At 40.0% G+C, this 17,392-nt stretch overlaps 2 protein-coding genes across 9 annotated transcripts in view; one reads left to right on the top strand and one right to left on the bottom strand.

Moving 5' to 3' along the window:
* The first annotated feature begins 1,248 nt into the window (after positions 1-1,248).
* Positions 1,249-4,928, top strand: LOC130931151 (insulinoma-associated protein 2). Its single transcript, XM_057859698.1, has one exon. It carries the CDS (start codon positions 1,299-1,301, stop codon positions 2,841-2,843), a length of 1,545 nt encoding a protein of 514 aa, XP_057715681.1. The 5' UTR covers positions 1,249-1,298; the 3' UTR covers positions 2,844-4,928.
* Positions 4,929-6,967: 2,039 nt separating this feature from the next.
* ralgapa1 (Ral GTPase activating protein catalytic subunit alpha 1) overlaps positions 6,968-17,392 on the bottom strand; it is a 148,181-nt gene continuing 137,756 nt past the window's right edge. For 2 of the 8 annotated variants that reach the window (XM_057860334.1, XM_057860335.1), the window contains one exon: positions 6,968-12,392. In XM_057860334.1, coding sequence (XP_057716317.1) covers positions 12,305-12,392 — 88 coding nt within the window. In that variant the 3' untranslated portion in view covers positions 6,968-12,304. The remainder of the gene's footprint in view (positions 12,393-17,392) is intronic. The other 6 variants (XM_057860337.1, XM_057860336.1, XM_057860341.1 and 3 more) reach the window with 4 other exon arrangements.

The following is a 17,392-nucleotide window of genomic DNA, read 5'->3' on the forward strand; positions in this document are numbered from 1 at the left end:
ATTTAAAAAAAAAAAAAAAATTTAAGAGTGAAATCCTAACTAACTAACTAACTAACTAACTAACTAACTAACTAACTAACTAACTAACTAACTAACTAACAAAGAACATGAGAGCTAACAAAGAACAAGAGAGCTAACTAACTAACTAACTAACTAACTAACTAACTAACAAAGAACATGAGAGAGCCATGATTTTCACGAGATATTATCACATACTTACCTTGTTTTGATCCGAAAATCCAATTACCATGTATCACCAAGTGTCAAGACACAGCTGTGAATGGCCACAGCCGGATTATTTGGGGATTTTATGCGTGAAACACGGTAATATAACAAGGGTCGCGATGCAGAAATCGCAGACATCAAGGAGTGGTCGAGATTTTGGCATATATTTACCCTTTAAATTTTTTTAAAAATTTATTTTCTTTATTTGGATCGAATATTTATCATCTAAAATATAAGGGAAATGTGACAGTAATAAAGAAAAAAGATTACAATTAAGCGATAGTTATGAGGTTGATATCCGTTACTTATTTACAGACACTATTTTTTTCATTGTGACATAATTTGTTTAAAAGATTAAAATATGCGAGTGAATAATTTTTTGAAGTCGTTTTTTTTAACTGAATATTAGACATCAATTACTTAGCTTCTTTTTATGGCTGGATTGAAACAAATATGGTTGCGGTCTGTAAACGGGGGTCTCCAGGGTAAAACTGACAAATTAAAAATAGTTCGGGGGCTTAATGCATCATGAAACTGCTATGGCAGCATATTGTTCTATCAAACACAACCGTTCATTTTAAAGAGGGGTGCATGAGCAGAAACTGCTTTTTCAGCCTTGTCTTTGTTTTCTGCCATATGTAAATTATGTGACACGGTTTGGAAAAAATAGGACGAAATACAATTTATAATTTCAAATGTTTTGCCATTGGAAATGAAATGAATGAGGTTTAAAATAAAAAAACAAACATTTTTGCCGCAACTTTAAAAGTTAGGACGCGGTATCGAAAGAAAATTGCGTCGCTTGAATTTTGGAACGAATCAGTCAAAGTGGATGGGGGGGGGGAAAAACAGAAATGTTATAATATATGAGGGGCTTTTCTTTGTAAGGCATCCCCAAAACAAGGGCTTATAGGCTTTTGTATGTCATGAACTGGAAAGATGCTCCTAACGCACCTGCACTCCCACCCTCCCCTCATCACCCCCCATCCAAGCCCTATTTGAAAGTGTCTTCAGACAACAGACCGTGCTCTTTCTCGCCCGGTGGTGCCACGAGCATCATCATCACGACCACCATGCCTCGAGGATTCTTGGTAAAGAGGACTCGGCGAGGTGCGGCGTCGTATCGACCGCGCAAAAGCAACAAACTCACCCAGTTTGATGATATCCATACCCACCACCGGGAGGCTGAAGTGAGTGAACCTGAGCCGGTGAAGAAAAACCACGTGTGGGGCGTCCCGAGCCCCGACGTGGCGCCCCCGCCGGCGCCCCGCGAGGACTCCGCAGGTGTCAACGAAGTGTGGAATCTTCACGTGGAGTCGGCAGTAGAGGCAGAAGCCGACCGCCGCGCGCAGTTGCCGGACCCCGAAGTGGACGTTGCCACCCCCGCGGGTGACTTCTCCTGCTTCCTCCCTCCTCCATTAAGAGAAGCCCTTAGCGCCAAACTCGAGGAGCCGCGCGGCGATGGAGAAAAGACACAGACATTCACAGACATGTGCTTATCCTCATCTCCGGAGACAGATTTGCCGTTTTTGGTGAGTTCAACGCTGACGTCGATGCGAGTAACAACCCCCAACACGCATTTTTCTTCTTACGGTCCAATTCCGAAATACGAGTCCGACATGGCGCGCTTGTTCCCGCCGCTTATTAACCACGCAGGTGTGAGAAAACGCTCTCTCCCGGAGTCGAATAGACCCAACAAAGTCAAAGGAAAAGTGAATAGGAAGCTTACTTTCGAGGACGAAGTGACCACCTCTCCGGTTTTAGGTCTGCGCATCAAGAAGGAAGGGCCGGAAGCAGCGAGGCGACAACACCGCGACAAGTCGTCCGGAAGTCAACCGCTCGGGGAGTTCATCTGCCAGCTTTGTAAGGAGGAGTACGCCGACCCTCTCTCCCTCGCTCAGCACAAGTGTTCACGTATCGTACGCGTGGAGTACCGCTGCCCCGAATGCGACAAAGTGTTCAGCTGTCCCGCCAACCTGGCCTCGCACCGCCGCTGGCACAAGCCGCGCCCGGTTGTCACCGACCCGACCGGAAGTCAGTCTCCCTCGGCGAATAAACTCGAGGCGGACGGGAGGGAAAACGAGTCGATGCGTGGAGTCAATCAGCACCGAGCGGCGCGGGACAGCTCCGCGGCCCCAGATTCCTCCTCGCCCCATTACCCGCACGACACAACTCCGCCGGGTTTGTTCGTGTTCAACTCGTACGAGCCTCTAGAGTTTAGCCACGAGGAAGAAGAGGAAGCCGAGCTCTACGATTGTCGCTACTGCGGGAAAAAGTTCCGTCGGCAAGCTTACCTGAAGAAGCACATGGCGGCGCACGAGATGGCGACTTCCAGCCGCCAGGTCGTGTTCGTGTGTCACCTGTGCGGCGCTCGCTTCCCGTCGGCCGACGTCCGGGACAAGCACCGCGTGTGGCACGCCATGCGGGACGAGCTCCTAGGAAGAGACGGCTTCGTGGCGGAGGGATACGGCATGAATAGGGAGCGCGAGCAGCAAATCTTCACGTGCAAACTTTGTTCCGCTACCTTCTTCAGTTCACCGGGGCTCGCGAGGCACATGAATAAGTCTCATCCCGGAGAGAACATGCACGTCATCATGCACATGGCCGTCACGAACTGACACGTCCCCGTTTTTACTTGCGATCACTGTATTTTTGGAAGATGTGACCAGAATTAGTCTATATCCGGAATCTAACGCAGCAGTAAGTCGCCCAGATAGCAGAACGACGTTGAAAAGATGTTGGATCAACATTCCGCTGTCGATCTTATATCGTTGAATGAATCAACGTCACTTTTGCACCCTCAATTAATGTCGTTTCAACGTTGAAATCCTTACAAAACCTAAACGATTATTAGTAATATTGGAAAAACGCTGAATCAGTGTTATGTTTTCGACCAAAACACCCGCTCATCCATAATTCAATGACTTTTCAATCATATTTCCCGGTCAATCATAAATAAACTATTTGTCAACATTAGTTCATCAACTATAAAACAATGTTAACCCAACCATCGCCTGACATAGGACGTCTCTTGACGTCGAAAATTTCGATGTCAACCATACTGATCATTTTGATGGAAAATCAACCTTTATTCAATGTCGATCTGCTATCTAGATTTTTTTCTTTGGTATGAAAACCACTTCCAGACAATAAAAATAAAGCAGTTGAATTAGGGGTGGGGAAAAAAACCTTTCAAATCCGATCGGCATTCTCATAAATCCTGTCTCTAATCTAGTGCAAGTGTTGGATCTGCAAATTTACATTTTATTAGGAACTGTTTGCATTATTTCCTCCCTGACCCACTGTCAACAAATCCACTGCCATTGACAGTTATAAACATAATTCAATTTCAAATGAGATGTATAGCATTGAGTGATCATGTTTCACTGTCATTGACGGCGATAGACGTCCAATCCGATTTGACTGGTTCATTCAGTCGTCCCTCCCAGGAAAATGGATTAGACATCTAGCTGCGCCAATTGCGGCCAATGAGCTAAATAAGGCAAACACCCCCCAAAAAACAAAACAAAAAAAAATAAAAATTGGCACTCCAACGCTATAACAATAAAAGTCAAACCAATACTCTGACAGTATAAATCAAACTGTCCACAATTACAATTACCTGACAGATTCTTTTTTTAAAAATCTGCCACTATTTATAATTAGAAAAATGAATGATGAACTATCCGTGGTGCTGAAAGTACATTTGTAGGTTTAATAAAAGCCAAACAGAAGCCAAGAAACAAAAAAGTGTTTTTATTTTTGAAAAGTACTTATAATGTATACATATAATAAATACATATAATTTTGTTTTGTTTCTTTATAATGCCATTGTTTTTCGTTTCTTGTTCATTTGAATTGGACTGGCGAGCATGGCGCTTTCATTGTGGAAACGTTTATCAAAACCAACAAATCTGTAACCGCAACACAACGAGTGCTCTGCTTGCTCTTCAATCTTGGTAGACATGATCCCGTATCAGCTCGAACCACGATGTTGTTATGGGTTACCAACTTCGGAGCTACAGGATCTGCATTGAAATGAAAATCAACCGGCCGGCTTTGCACGGCCAAAACTCAAGGTAATGTGGTAGTGGTAATAACATTAATAGTAATTAATTAGTAATAACATGATAATAACTGATCCCGTATGAATAATTTAATTTTAAAAACCTAATGAAACAAAACGGGATTATATGTACTTTTAAAAAATAAAACTATTATTATTTTTTTTTACTTTAGTTGGTTTTTATTAAACCTACAAATGTGTCAGATCATTTTGCCTGACACATGACTGCTTTATATAGGTTCCTTCACAAGTTTGATATCAAATACTAGATACCATCTTTATTGTCATATCTATCTCACCCATTGTATATTAACAGAACACATGATTACACAACAAATGCTGTGAAGTACACAGATTATACTTTATGTCATGCGACTTGAACAATTGACCATCCAAGATGTTAAGATTTTTTCAGTACCTAGGATGGAAATGTAATACTGTAAAATACCTTTTATATTACACATGGCAATTGACATGGGCATCAAATATTTTCGTACAGAAATGGAATTTTACATTCATTCCTATAGTATTATGTCTAATGAGTATAAACTACTGTTTAAACACCTAATAAAATCATTTTTGGCGCCCAATATTTGAGTAATTTAATGCAGTTTGTATACTGTATTTTGATATGTTTATTGTGGCATAAAACTCAATAAATATTAATGCTGAATCAAGAACCTGTGTTGTTTTTAAGTTATTTTATTTTATTTATTTTTTTAAACCTGTCATGTTCTCCTGTTTGACACTGAAAATGGAAGTCTAAGTGTCCGGTTGGTCTGAACAGTTTAAGTGTTTCCCATTGAGAGTAGGACATACTCCCATTGTGATCATTCAACATACATTGGGGCAAATAAGTATTTAGTCAACCACTAATTGTGCAAGTTCTCCCACTTGAAAATATTAGAAAGGCCTGTAATTGTCAAACCATGAGAGACAGAATTTGGGGAAAAAAAAAAACAAAAAAAACTGCCACTTCCACAACAGATTTTCTATGGGGTTGAGATCTGGAGACTGGCTAGGCCACTCCAGGACCTTGAAATGCTTCTTACGAAGCCACTCCTTTGTTGCCCTGGCTGTGTGTTTGTTATCATTGTCATGCTGAAAGACCTAGCCACGTCTGATCTTCAATGCCCTTGCTGATGGAATGATATTTTCACTCAAAATCTCTCGATACATGGCCCCATTCAGTCTTTCCTTTACACAGATCAGTCGTCCTGGTCCCTTTGCAGAAAAACAGCCCCAAAGCATGATGTTTCCAACCCTATGCTTCACAGTAGGTATGGTGTTCTTCGGATGCAATTCAGTATTTTTTCTCCTTCAGACACGAGAACCTGTGTTTCTACCAAAAAGTTCTATTTTGGTTTCATCTGACCATAACACATTCTCCCAGTCCTCTTCTTGATCATCCAAATGCTCTCTAGCGAACCGCAGACGGGCCTGGAAGTGTACTTTCTTTAGCAGGGGGACACGTCTGGCAGCGCAGGATCTGAGTCCCTGGCGGCGCATTGTGTTACTGATAGTAACCTTTGTTACTGTGGTCCCAGCTCTCAGTAGGTCTTTCACTAGGTCCCCCCATGTGGTTCTGGGATTTTTGCTCCCCTTTCTTGTTATCATTTTGACGCCACGGGGTGAGATCTTGCATGGAGCCCCAGATCGAGCGAGATTATCAGTGGTCTTGTACGTCTTCCATTTTCTAATAATTGCTCCCACAGTTGATTTCTTTACACCAAGCGTTTTACCTATTGCAGATTCAGTCTTCCCAGCCTGGTGCAGGTCTACAATTTTGTCTCTGGTGTCCTACGACAGCTCTTTGGTCTTGGCCATAGTGGAGTTTGGAGTGTGACTGACTGAGATTGTGGACAGGGGTCTTTTATACCGATAATGAGTTAAAACAGGGGCCATTAATACAGGTAACGAGTGAAGCCTCGTCAGACCTCGTTGGAAGTTAGACCTGTTTGACAGCCAGAAATCTTGCTTGTTTGTTGGTGACCAAATACTTATTTTCCAATCTAATTTGGAAATAAATTCTTTAAAAATCAAACAATGTGATTACCCCCCCCACACACACACACACACACATTCTGTCTCTCATGGTTGAGGTTTCCCCATGGTGACAGTTACAGGCCTCTCTAATCTTTTCAAGTAGGAGAACTTGCACAATTGGTGGTTGACTAAATATTTATTTACCCCAGTGTACCTCGTTTATTATGACAAAGCAGCGACCAGGAAGGGGTTATGATGGAACAGAAGGAAAAAAAAAACAAGAAAACAAACACAAACAACAACAAGAAATACATTGAACGCCTACACCAACTATGAATATGTTGGTGCTATCGTCAGCTAGAAGTATTTCCGGTTGACACCATGTAGGGGGGCTGTTGACCTGGGAAAGAAGTGGAGGGGGGTGGGGGAGTCTATAAGCTAAGTGATTGGGAGGGGTGGAGTGTACACAAATCAGCTCTGTGATCTAGAAACCAGTAATCGTGTGAATCCCTTGTGAGTGTAAGCCTGTTGGCAACCAACCTTACGCTGCCCCATCGCCAATCCCGGCACCAGGGCCCCCCACCCAATCACATCCAGCTGCACACCTGCTCCACCAAACGCGCAAGAGCCACGCAGACGAGCGGAGACAGAGCGCGGGCGCCACCCAGGGCCACTACCAGGTCCCCGGCTTGCAGCGACAGGAATTTTTTTTAAGGAATTTTAAACACAACAGTGAGCAATATGAACAGTTTATTGTCAATACACACCCATGCTTTTTTCCGGGCGCATTTATGTTACGCAAGCTTACACATTGACGTTTGTGAAGACCCGGTTACATGGTCAGTACATGCATTTATAGTACTGGACTGGCGTCATGCAGTAGCCTATGTATAATGTCTGTTACATACAGTACACGGGCAGTCATTTTGCATTAAATTGGACCTCCTGTTGCAAGAGAGGAGACTGTACACAAAGTTGAACATTTTAACGGATTTATGCAAAGTGTGAGTACAATGCTGCATGTAGATCTGACAGGGTAAGTTGTCCATATAATTTTACGTCAAAACGTTTTGAATAACCCAAAATGTGCTCTAATGGGTTAACCTTTGTACATGTTTGTTTTGTTAAAAGAACAGACCACCTCAAGTCAAGATCCACAACACAGATCTTTAACTCATCGGCTGCCATCGGCGGAGCTTGACGTGGATGGGACGTCTACTCATGTTTAACTAATGATTGACTCATGTGTCACAGTACTCACAATGGTAACACACAGTGAAGTTCATCAAAAAAGGAAGCTCCAACAACATTGCATATTTCTGAATCTAACAAGTCGCACATTTTTTTTGATCTGAAAACAACAGAAAATTAACAGCAGGAGAAGCCAAAACAGTGAAACAAAGGTCCGAAAAAGCACGAAAAAGATTTTCATAAAATATACAGAAAGGGAATAACTTTTCGAGGCGGTGTAAGTGCTTTGACGCCTCATATATTTTCAATTTAAGGCACTTCTACTTTGTGTTTAGCAACATTAGCAAGTGATCCACAAGCTCTTTATTCAATGACCGTGTCATAATAGTGGAGTATTTTGATTTCTGGATCTGCATTCAACTGAAGTGTTGTTATAAAAGCATTGAATGTTGCAATATGAATCCACATTTGGTTTTTGCAGCGACTATTTTCACATAACAGATAATATATCTAATATATACATTTATACTCATGACGCAAAGGAAGATGAAGTGTTCCGTTGCGCTGAATGACAAGGGTAACAAAAGCCTTGAAAGGAGCAGAAAATAACCAGCAACTTAAGTAACTGGAGAAAAAAAATGAAATAAACATCAGTGCTTTGCAGCAAAAATGACTACAGCTCATTTGTTCTATTTGACCTTTAAATATACAAAATGTGTGTTTTTGGCTCGAGTTTTCTATTGTTGGCAAATCATTTTTTCAGTTTCTTTATACATTTGACCATTTTACAGTCATGGACAAAATTATTGGCACCCGGAATTTATGCAGAAAATACAGTTTCTCCCAGACCTTGACGCAATTACAAATGGTTTCAGTATGAATGTGTTTATTTTTTTGGATTTGCATTGGAAAAACAAAAGAGCTGAAGAGAAAAGCCAAAATGTACACAATTTTACACAGAATGCAAAAAAATGGGCTGGACCAAATTCTTGGCACCCTTCAACTAAATATTTGGTTGCGCATCCTTTAGAACAGACATGTCCAAAGTCCGGCCCGGGGGCCAAATGTGGCCCGTAGTCAAATTTCATCCGGCCCCTGGCCTCTGTCATAAAATCAATAACGTCTGGCCCGCACACAGACTTAATAAATTGGTTAGCAGTACTGCAACCAGCATATGAAGTAGCTTACACACGAAATGCTGCTCCTCATTTACCCACTAAAAGGCAGCAGCACTTTAACCCTTTATTGCCAAATGTATCACATTTGATACACCTAAAATTTCATGATTTTGAGACTAATTTAGAATTTTGACATTTCTTTTTGAAGAAAAAAAATGATGGATGTAAGTCAACACATGCATCTGCAGGTTCCATGAGAAAAAAACATGACTTAGCATGGGTTATAGATATTAGAGCACTTATTACACATATTCATTTTACTTTTCTTTTTACAAATTTAAAAAACACGTTTCATTAGGACCTTATTTTTACATTTTTGGGATTCTCTGATAATTGCTTCATATTGCAGGTATTTAAGGGCTAAGCAACATTACTCCATGTGACCCATTACTTCCATTTTCTAAAATGGCGACAATCAACAAAAAAAAGTTGACTGTGACGGCCGACGCTTCAAGGATAGGTGGAAATTGAACTATTTCTTCACTAAAATATGCAATAACTGTTTCTTGCCTCATTTGTAAAGGGACAGTCGCTGTTTTTAAAGATTTCAATGTGAGGCGATATTACCAAACAAGACACGCCGACATGTACGACAAGATTACAGGGTAGATACGCAGCGACAAATTGAAGCAACTTGAAGCTAGTTTAATTTCACAGCAGTAGTATTTTGCAAGAGCCCGAGAGTCGAAAGAGAATGCCACAAAGGCTAGTTGCGAGATTGTTGAAATTATTCATTAAAAAAGTAATGAAGCAAATACTGAAGCACTGAATGGCTTGTTAAATTTTGCTTAAATATATTGTTCTATGTAAAGGACGTCAGCCAAGGTTGGCCCCCCACATTTTTAACACGCCAAATCTGGCCCCCTTTGCAAAAAGTTTGGACACCCCTGCTTTAGAAGAAATAACAGAAAGCAGTCGCTCCCTATAACCATCAACAAGTTCCATGCACATGGAATTTTGGACTACTCTTTTTTTACGAACTGTTCCAGGTCTCTCAGATTTAAAGGGTTCCTTCTTACAACAGCAATTTTTAGATCTCTCCATAGGGGTTCACATGGATTTAGATACGGAGTACGGACACATTGATGGCCACCTCAGAATTCTCTAGTGCTTTGTCTCCAACGATTTCTTGGTGCTATTTGAGGTATGTTTAGGGTCATTGTCCTGTTGAATCACCCATGACCTCTCACGCAGACTCAATTTTCTGACACTACATCTTACATTGCGGCCCAAAACATTTAGTCTCCAGGTTTCATGACTCCTTGCACACTGTCAAGGCACCCAGTGCCAGAGGCAGCAAAACTACCCCAAAACATCATTGGACATCCACCATGTTTTGACTTTAGGCCCTGTGTTCTTTTCTTTGTCGGCCTCATTCTTTTTTCTGGCACTGGGTGCCTTGACAGTGTGCAAGGAGTCATGAAATATGCAGACTATTACAATGTTTTGGGCCGGATTATAGGGTGTAACGTCAGAAAACCAGGTCTGCGTCAGAGGTCAAATAGACCAATAAACCAAAATTTGAGGTCAAGACCTCAAATAGCACCAAGAAATGGTTGGAGACCAGCACCCAGTGCCAGAAAAATGAATGAGGCCTACGAAGAAAAGAACACAGTGCCTATTAGAGGTGTGCGAAATTTCCGATTCTTAGATTATTCGTGATTCGGCCGTGGAAGATTCGAGAACGATTCACAAACATCCAAATTCCGATTATTGAAATATGCCAAGTAAAGCGGAAGTAAAACACACTCAGCGCGCCGCGCGATCTTCGGGACGCAATGAGGAACGAAGCAAGAGTAGCTAAACATCATGCTTGTTATTACCCGGCCCCTCGGGTAATGCCAATGCTCAACTCATGGCTCTAGCTCAACTCATGCTGCGAGATGAAAAAAAAACAACAACATACCTGACTGCTGCCGACAGCTGCTACAAAGTACATCCACATAATGTTACGGTAGATATCATTTATATAGGACTAGATGCAATTTAGATTCGGTAGCGTTAGCAGCACATCTACAAAAAGCTAGATGTGGGCGTTAGTAAACGGCTGCCATCTTAAAGCAATACACTTCCCTGCAAGGCTGTTGTAGCGAACCTTCCAAGCGAACCTAGTTAACTTTTTATCTAAAATACTCCTAAATCGGTAAAACATTGACTTGAATCTATCTTTAAAATAGTTTTAAAACTTTCACATGTCGAAAGTAGACAAAAGGGAACTTATGGAATAACGGGAGCAATTTTAACAACTTTAACGGTTGATTCACAACATTATATTAATTGAATGTAGTTTAAAACTGCTGATACAGAATGGGGACTGGAGTTTTTTATTTACTGTTATTTTTGTATATTTGTTTACTGCTATATGTTAACTTGATACTGAAATAGTAGTTTGGTTTAGCCTGAGAGGATTTTTGAACAATTTTGGAACTAATGTACAAAACATTTTAAAAAAATTTAAAAAAAAGGAGGGGGGTGCATCAATAATCATTTTATAATCGAATCAGAGCCTCTGAATCGTAATCATAATCGAATCGTTAGGTGCCCAAAGATTCCCAGCTCTATTGATGGTTATGGGAAACGATTGCTTTCGGTTATTTCTTCCAAACGATGTGCAACCAAATATTGAGGTGAGGGTGCCAACAGTTTTGTCCAGCCTATTTTTTGAGTTTTGTCTAAAATTTTGTGTCAACTTTGACTTTTTTTCTCAGCTGTTTTGTGTTTTTCCAACGCACATCCAAGGAATAAACACATTCATACTGAAAACATCTGTAACTGTATTAATTTCTGTGAGAAATGTGATATTTTCTGGAAAAATTCCAGGGGTGCCAGTAATTTCATCCATGACTACTAACTTAAGAAACCTTTAACTTCATAGACGCAACACTGCACTGAGAACAGAAATACTTATAGCTTCATGCAACTTTCCACTGAAATAATACAACTATACAGTATCTCTTTTCAAGAGCGACGATTCTCCAAACCCGTGTTGCACCGATACCATTTTTTGGCTCCCGAAACCGATTCCAACACTCGGCTGTGTGGTATCAGCCAATGACTATAGTGTACCGACACAGTTTTGGGAAAAAATAATGTCTTTCTTTCAATACTAAATTACTCTTAACACTCAAGTAATTTTTATCATGGCATGGTCGGACACTGCTTAACTCCTTTTCTGCCATTGACGGTTCTAGATGTCCAATCCATTTCAAGTGAGAGGGATGACAACGAATGAGCAGAATTGTTCATTAGCTCATTGGACACCACACGATTGAACGTCTATCATCTTGGAAAGCGTGACAAATGGCATATCGGTACCGATACGAGTATCGGTGCAATACTACTCCTAACAGCTGGTTGAAAGTCCATCATGGCTGAATACAAAAGCAGGTGGCTGAGTGCAGTTCTAAAATAAAGTTAGGGTTCAAAGTAGTATATTCCACAAAATACAGTAGCACAGGCAGCCTAGAATAATTAAAAGCATACGAGTTTGACATCCAAATTGTGTCAAGACTACCCAATGTCTTTTCTGAATTATTTTTAAGTCCAGGATGAATCTTGTCCAGATCCAGAGAAAATAGAATGTGATATGCACGTGCCGCGTCAAGTCTTGTTGGCCGATCCGGAGGAACGCCGAAGCTTCATGGACATGCGCGTCTTGCTAGTTCGAGGAGACATGGGGGAGGCCGAGTCGCTCCCGGCCTCCCCAAGTGCCGGACTTTCTGACCGAAGAATCTCGAGGCAGGAGCCTGTGGAGGATGAGGAATATGGTGCGGGGGAGGGAAGGAGGGAGGGATGAAGATGGATGAAAAGGTGAGGGTGAAAGGAATGAAGGATTGCAAAATTTAGATCGCATTCACGCACGCACACAAATGCCGTAAAACAGCTAACACTAATTAATCTGGATAGTGTTGCACCGATACCATTTTTTGACTCCCGATACGGATTCCAACACCGGGTTGTGTGGTATCAGCCGATGTTGGTACCGTACTGATACGTTTTTATTGGGGTTGTTCCGATCATGTTTTTTTGCTCCCGATCCGATCCCGATCGTTTTAGTTTGAGTATCTGCCGATCCCGATATTTCCCGATTCAATTGCTTTTTTTTTTGCTCCCGATTCAATTCCAATCATTCCCGATAATTTTTCCCGATCATATACATTTTGGCAATGCATTAAGAAAAAAAAGGATAAAACTCGGACGAATATATACATTCAACATACACTACATAAGTACTGTATTTGTTTATTATGACAATAAATCCTCAAGATGGCATTTACATTATTAACATTCTGTGAGAGGGATCCACGGATAGAAAGACTTATCATTCTTAAAGGATTAATGTGACCTTGTATATTGTGACTAAATATTGCCATCTAGTGTATTTGTTGAGCTTTCAGTAAATGATACTGTAGCCATGCCCAAATGTCTGATGGGAAGTGCAACCATGACTGTGCGTATTGGCACCAATTGATATATCTTCTCTGTGTTGGGAAATAACATAGGGTGTTAAGAAAAAGATCAACTACTACCTTTCTTCCCCACATTGCTTTCCTGCGATATTTCTAAATGTTGAGAGAGATTTTAAGGCTTAAGCCAATTAAAAAAGGCTACAAAGACTGCCAAAATTCACTCTACTCATTTTACGCTGCCTTTTAGCTCTCTATATAGGTAAATAGGCGCCATTATAGATTGAACGCGTCATTGAGTGAGTGGGTCGTGCAGCGCATGCGTTAATTGCGTTAAATATTCTAACGTGATTAATTTAAAAAAAATGAATTACTACCGTTAACGCGATAAATTTGATAGCCCTACTTTAAGCCAAAACTAAAGACTCTGGATGATTGTTAGACATTTTGTCTGTAATGTTAAATACAATTAGAAAACGATTCAATAAAAAAAGAAAAAAAAATTTAAAAAAGGCATGTCCGATATTTTTTTGCCGAATCAGATACTTTGAAAATGACGTGATCGGACCCGATCGATTGTCGGGACATCTTTAGTTTTTATGTTTTGAAGAAATATTTGTTCTTTTAAAGGGAACCTCGGACTAATAAGCCACAATTGTTCTCTTTTACTAAAATGTTATTAGAAACACATAAAATATTACCATTGATTCTCAAATCCATAATATTTAGTATATGCTTTGACCTAGGGAGGGCGCCATGTTTTTAATACTTGCAATGGACGCTTGGGGTGATGACATAGGTCACTGGTGTCAAACTAATTCCATAAAGGGCCAAGATCAGGGCTACAGCTATCAATTATTTTAGTAGTCGATTAATCGATGAACTAGTTGCCGTATTTTTCGGACTATAAGTCTCACCGGAGTATAAGTCGCACCAGCCATAAAATGCCCAATGAAGAGGAAAAAAACATGTATAAGTCGCATCGGAGTATAAGTGGCATTTTTGGGGGAAATTTACTTGATAAAATCCAACACATAGAACAGATATGTCATCTTGAAAGGCAATTTAAAATAAAAATACAATAGAGAGCAACATGCTGAATAAGTGTACAGTATGAAAATGTTATATGATGTATGAACAACGAAACGCGAACGTGGCCAGTATGTTAACGTAGCATAGCTATTAAGAGTTATTCAGATAACTATAGCATAAAGAACATGCTAACAAGTTTACCAAACCATCAGTGTCACTCCAAAACACCATACTAACATGTGAAATGATATAATAATGTGTTAATAATTTCACATTTAAGTCGCTCCAGAGTTTAAGTCGCACCTCCAGCCAAACTATGAAAAAAAACTGACTTCGAGTCCGAAAAATACGGTAGTTCAAATAATCGAGTAATCGGGTAAGGTACATAAAAAATCAAAATACCTGAGCTGAGCCTCAAACGGTACAAAAAAATTAAAAAACTAGGATGTATGTACAACAAAACAATTGGCTAACTTACATAGCAAAAGTCCTCTAGCTTAAATAAAAGTCCTAAAGCTTAAATATAACGCTAACATTTAAAAAAAAATAAAAAAATGCTCTGAACAAATGGTTTAGACACATATTTCCACAAAAAACAGCTAAATATACCAAGGACCTACTTCACGAATGCATTAAAAAAACATTAGCCCAAACAAAAACTTAGCTTATGTTGGTCTTAACAGGGAGGAGCTAGATTCAGCCATGCGAAATTTGGCAGCTTAGAGGGCAGTGTATCCACCCAATTCAATTAAACTAAATGCAAACACTTTCAAAACAAACCATTACATCGCCACTTTAATGAAACGAATACTCGAGGCAGCAAAATTTAATCCGAAGCCTTTTTTCTAATCGAATACTTGAGTTAATTGATTAATCGTTAAAGCACTAGCTAAGATGGTCCCAGATTTTGTTCCAACCAATGAAGAGGACATTTTTTCACCAATCTCCTATAAGTGTAATCAGTTGATTGCACTCAGGTGCTGCTTGTTTCAGCAGAAAAATCATTGGTTAATCTGTTTGCGCAGTCTTGGTGGATGAAATCCAGGACCCCTCTTGGCCCTATGTGGAATTGTTTTGACACCCCTGACGTAGATTTTCACTGTCACTCGACGAATACTACTGGGTTACTGCAATGCCTTGAATACGGCGAGACGTCCAACACATGTGCTTATCGGTTAAAAGCGGCGAGTACTTACTATTTGGTTTTTATTAGAGGTGTGCGAAATTTCCGATTGTTAGAATATATTTCGGGCCATGCGTGCACTTGAAAACGTTGTGAATACAATGAAATGAATGGAAAAAATTAGCCTCACTTTAGCTTGCAATATTTACGTAAAATGAATGATAACTGCCCGTATTTTGCTTTTAACCAAGAATCTAGACTGTTTTACGTGCGTTTGTTTGCAAGAAATTTCAACTTAAAAAAGCTCTTTGTTTCGTGACAGAAGTCATGTTGGCTTGAACAATACCGTAATTTTGGCTTGAAATATTTACGTAAACCCGTTTTTTGGTTTTAACCAAGAATCTAGACTGTTTTACGATCATATCTAGAGAAATTCTGTGATTTAAGCATTTATTTGCAAGAATTTTCAACTTAAAAAGGTCGTTCGTGAGGGCCGCCATGTTGGATTTTGTATCGCTACACAATAGCGGAATTCAACCTAAATAAGTTGTGATTGTATCAAGAAAAATGCAAATTTTGCTTTTGCTGAGTAAAATTAAGATGATTCTGCATGCTTTCCTCAAGTATCAAGTTTTTGATGTGAAAATTGAGTGATTTATTCGCTGTTGAAAACTTGCACTAAATAAAAAAAAAAATGAATTGCTCTTTTGGGCAAAAAATTTTATATCATGTAAAATATTGCTATAGATCCTGAAAATACAGGTGATTAACTCTGCATTTGGTTATTTTTGTGCAGCGTAAATTTTGAAAATTTTAAAGCAATTTTAAGTTTTGTTATACTTGTATAAAAAATAGGACGTTGAATTTTTTTATGTGGCTGCCAATGGAGACTCATATATGCCTAAGGGAGGTGTCTGCTTTGGTTTTAGGTCGCTAGCAGCTTTGGTTTGGAAAATATTTGAATTTTAAGTTTTTGAAAATAGGCACCCTACAGCTCGGCTCCAAGCCCTGTGTCCCGTCAACTGATAGTGAAGTTTATAGTTTAGGTATTTTCCTAAGGCATCATTGGTATGTTCTGTCTGTATGCATCTAAACAAAATCTCATGGAAGCGCACGGTAGTATTTTGGGTGTCAAATTCGCCTCTTGTTGGACATTTCACCGGCGTAGCACATTTTGGCAGAACGTTTTTTTCCCTACTCTCGTCTCATCCCGTCTTTCCTGTCCATTTTGCGTTTGCTGCTCGTTTTGTGAAATATTGATAGTGCTGTTATGCTCAATAATGTTCCTCTCGGGTTCAAAACAAAAGGGTTGAACAGATGACATGTTTATGTTGCTAGAGTCATACTCCGGAAGCCCGGAAGCGTAACCATGTGACATCACCGCTCAACGACGTCAACAACAATGGCGACCTACTAGTTAAACTCATTTTACAAATTGGATAGAAACGAAAACATCAAGAGGGGTTTCAATTTTAAATTAATTTAACTCATAGTATCGTTTATCTTTTAAGATCTGCGAGTCTTTCTGTCAGTGGATCCCTTTAATACAAATTTACAGCATATTCACTTGAATGTAAAGTTATAGCTATCATGTCTTGGTCACAGACAGCGAAACTCGTTGTCTGCCATTGACGGCGCTAGATAACCAATCCATTTGAAGTGGGAGGGTGTCAGCGAATGTCTACTAGTGATAAACTCATTTCAACTGAAGCATGAAAAGCCCCTACCAAGACGTTCCCGTCAAAGTAAAGGCAGTGTGACATTAAATCATAACAAGCTAATTATTTTATCAGTGTTAAAGTATCTGCTATTGACTCAGTGGCTGCCATTGACAGTGCTAGATGAACGTTTATTCGCTGCCATCCTCCCACTTCAAATGGATTGGACCTCTACTAGTGATAAAATTTAAATTCACAGCTGAAGGATGATTGGACGCCACACGATTGGACGTCTATCATTGTCTTGGAAAGGGTGATTAGTGCAGGGCGACTTGCGATTATGAACTACATCTTGAAAAGGACATATTGCGCAGTATGGGCACACAATATTTTAATACTCCCTGATATCAATGACATCAATTTTAGTGCCGTATCATTACTGGCATCAGTGCAACACTGATTTGGGGTTTTACTTAAAGTGACAGACACACAAGGAAACACTACTGGTGAAGAGCAAGACACTGGAC

This window comes from Corythoichthys intestinalis, chromosome 15, assembly GCF_030265065.1.
Source record: "Corythoichthys intestinalis isolate RoL2023-P3 chromosome 15, ASM3026506v1, whole genome shotgun sequence".
Taxonomy (NCBI): Eukaryota; Metazoa; Chordata; class Actinopteri; order Syngnathiformes; family Syngnathidae; genus Corythoichthys; species Corythoichthys intestinalis.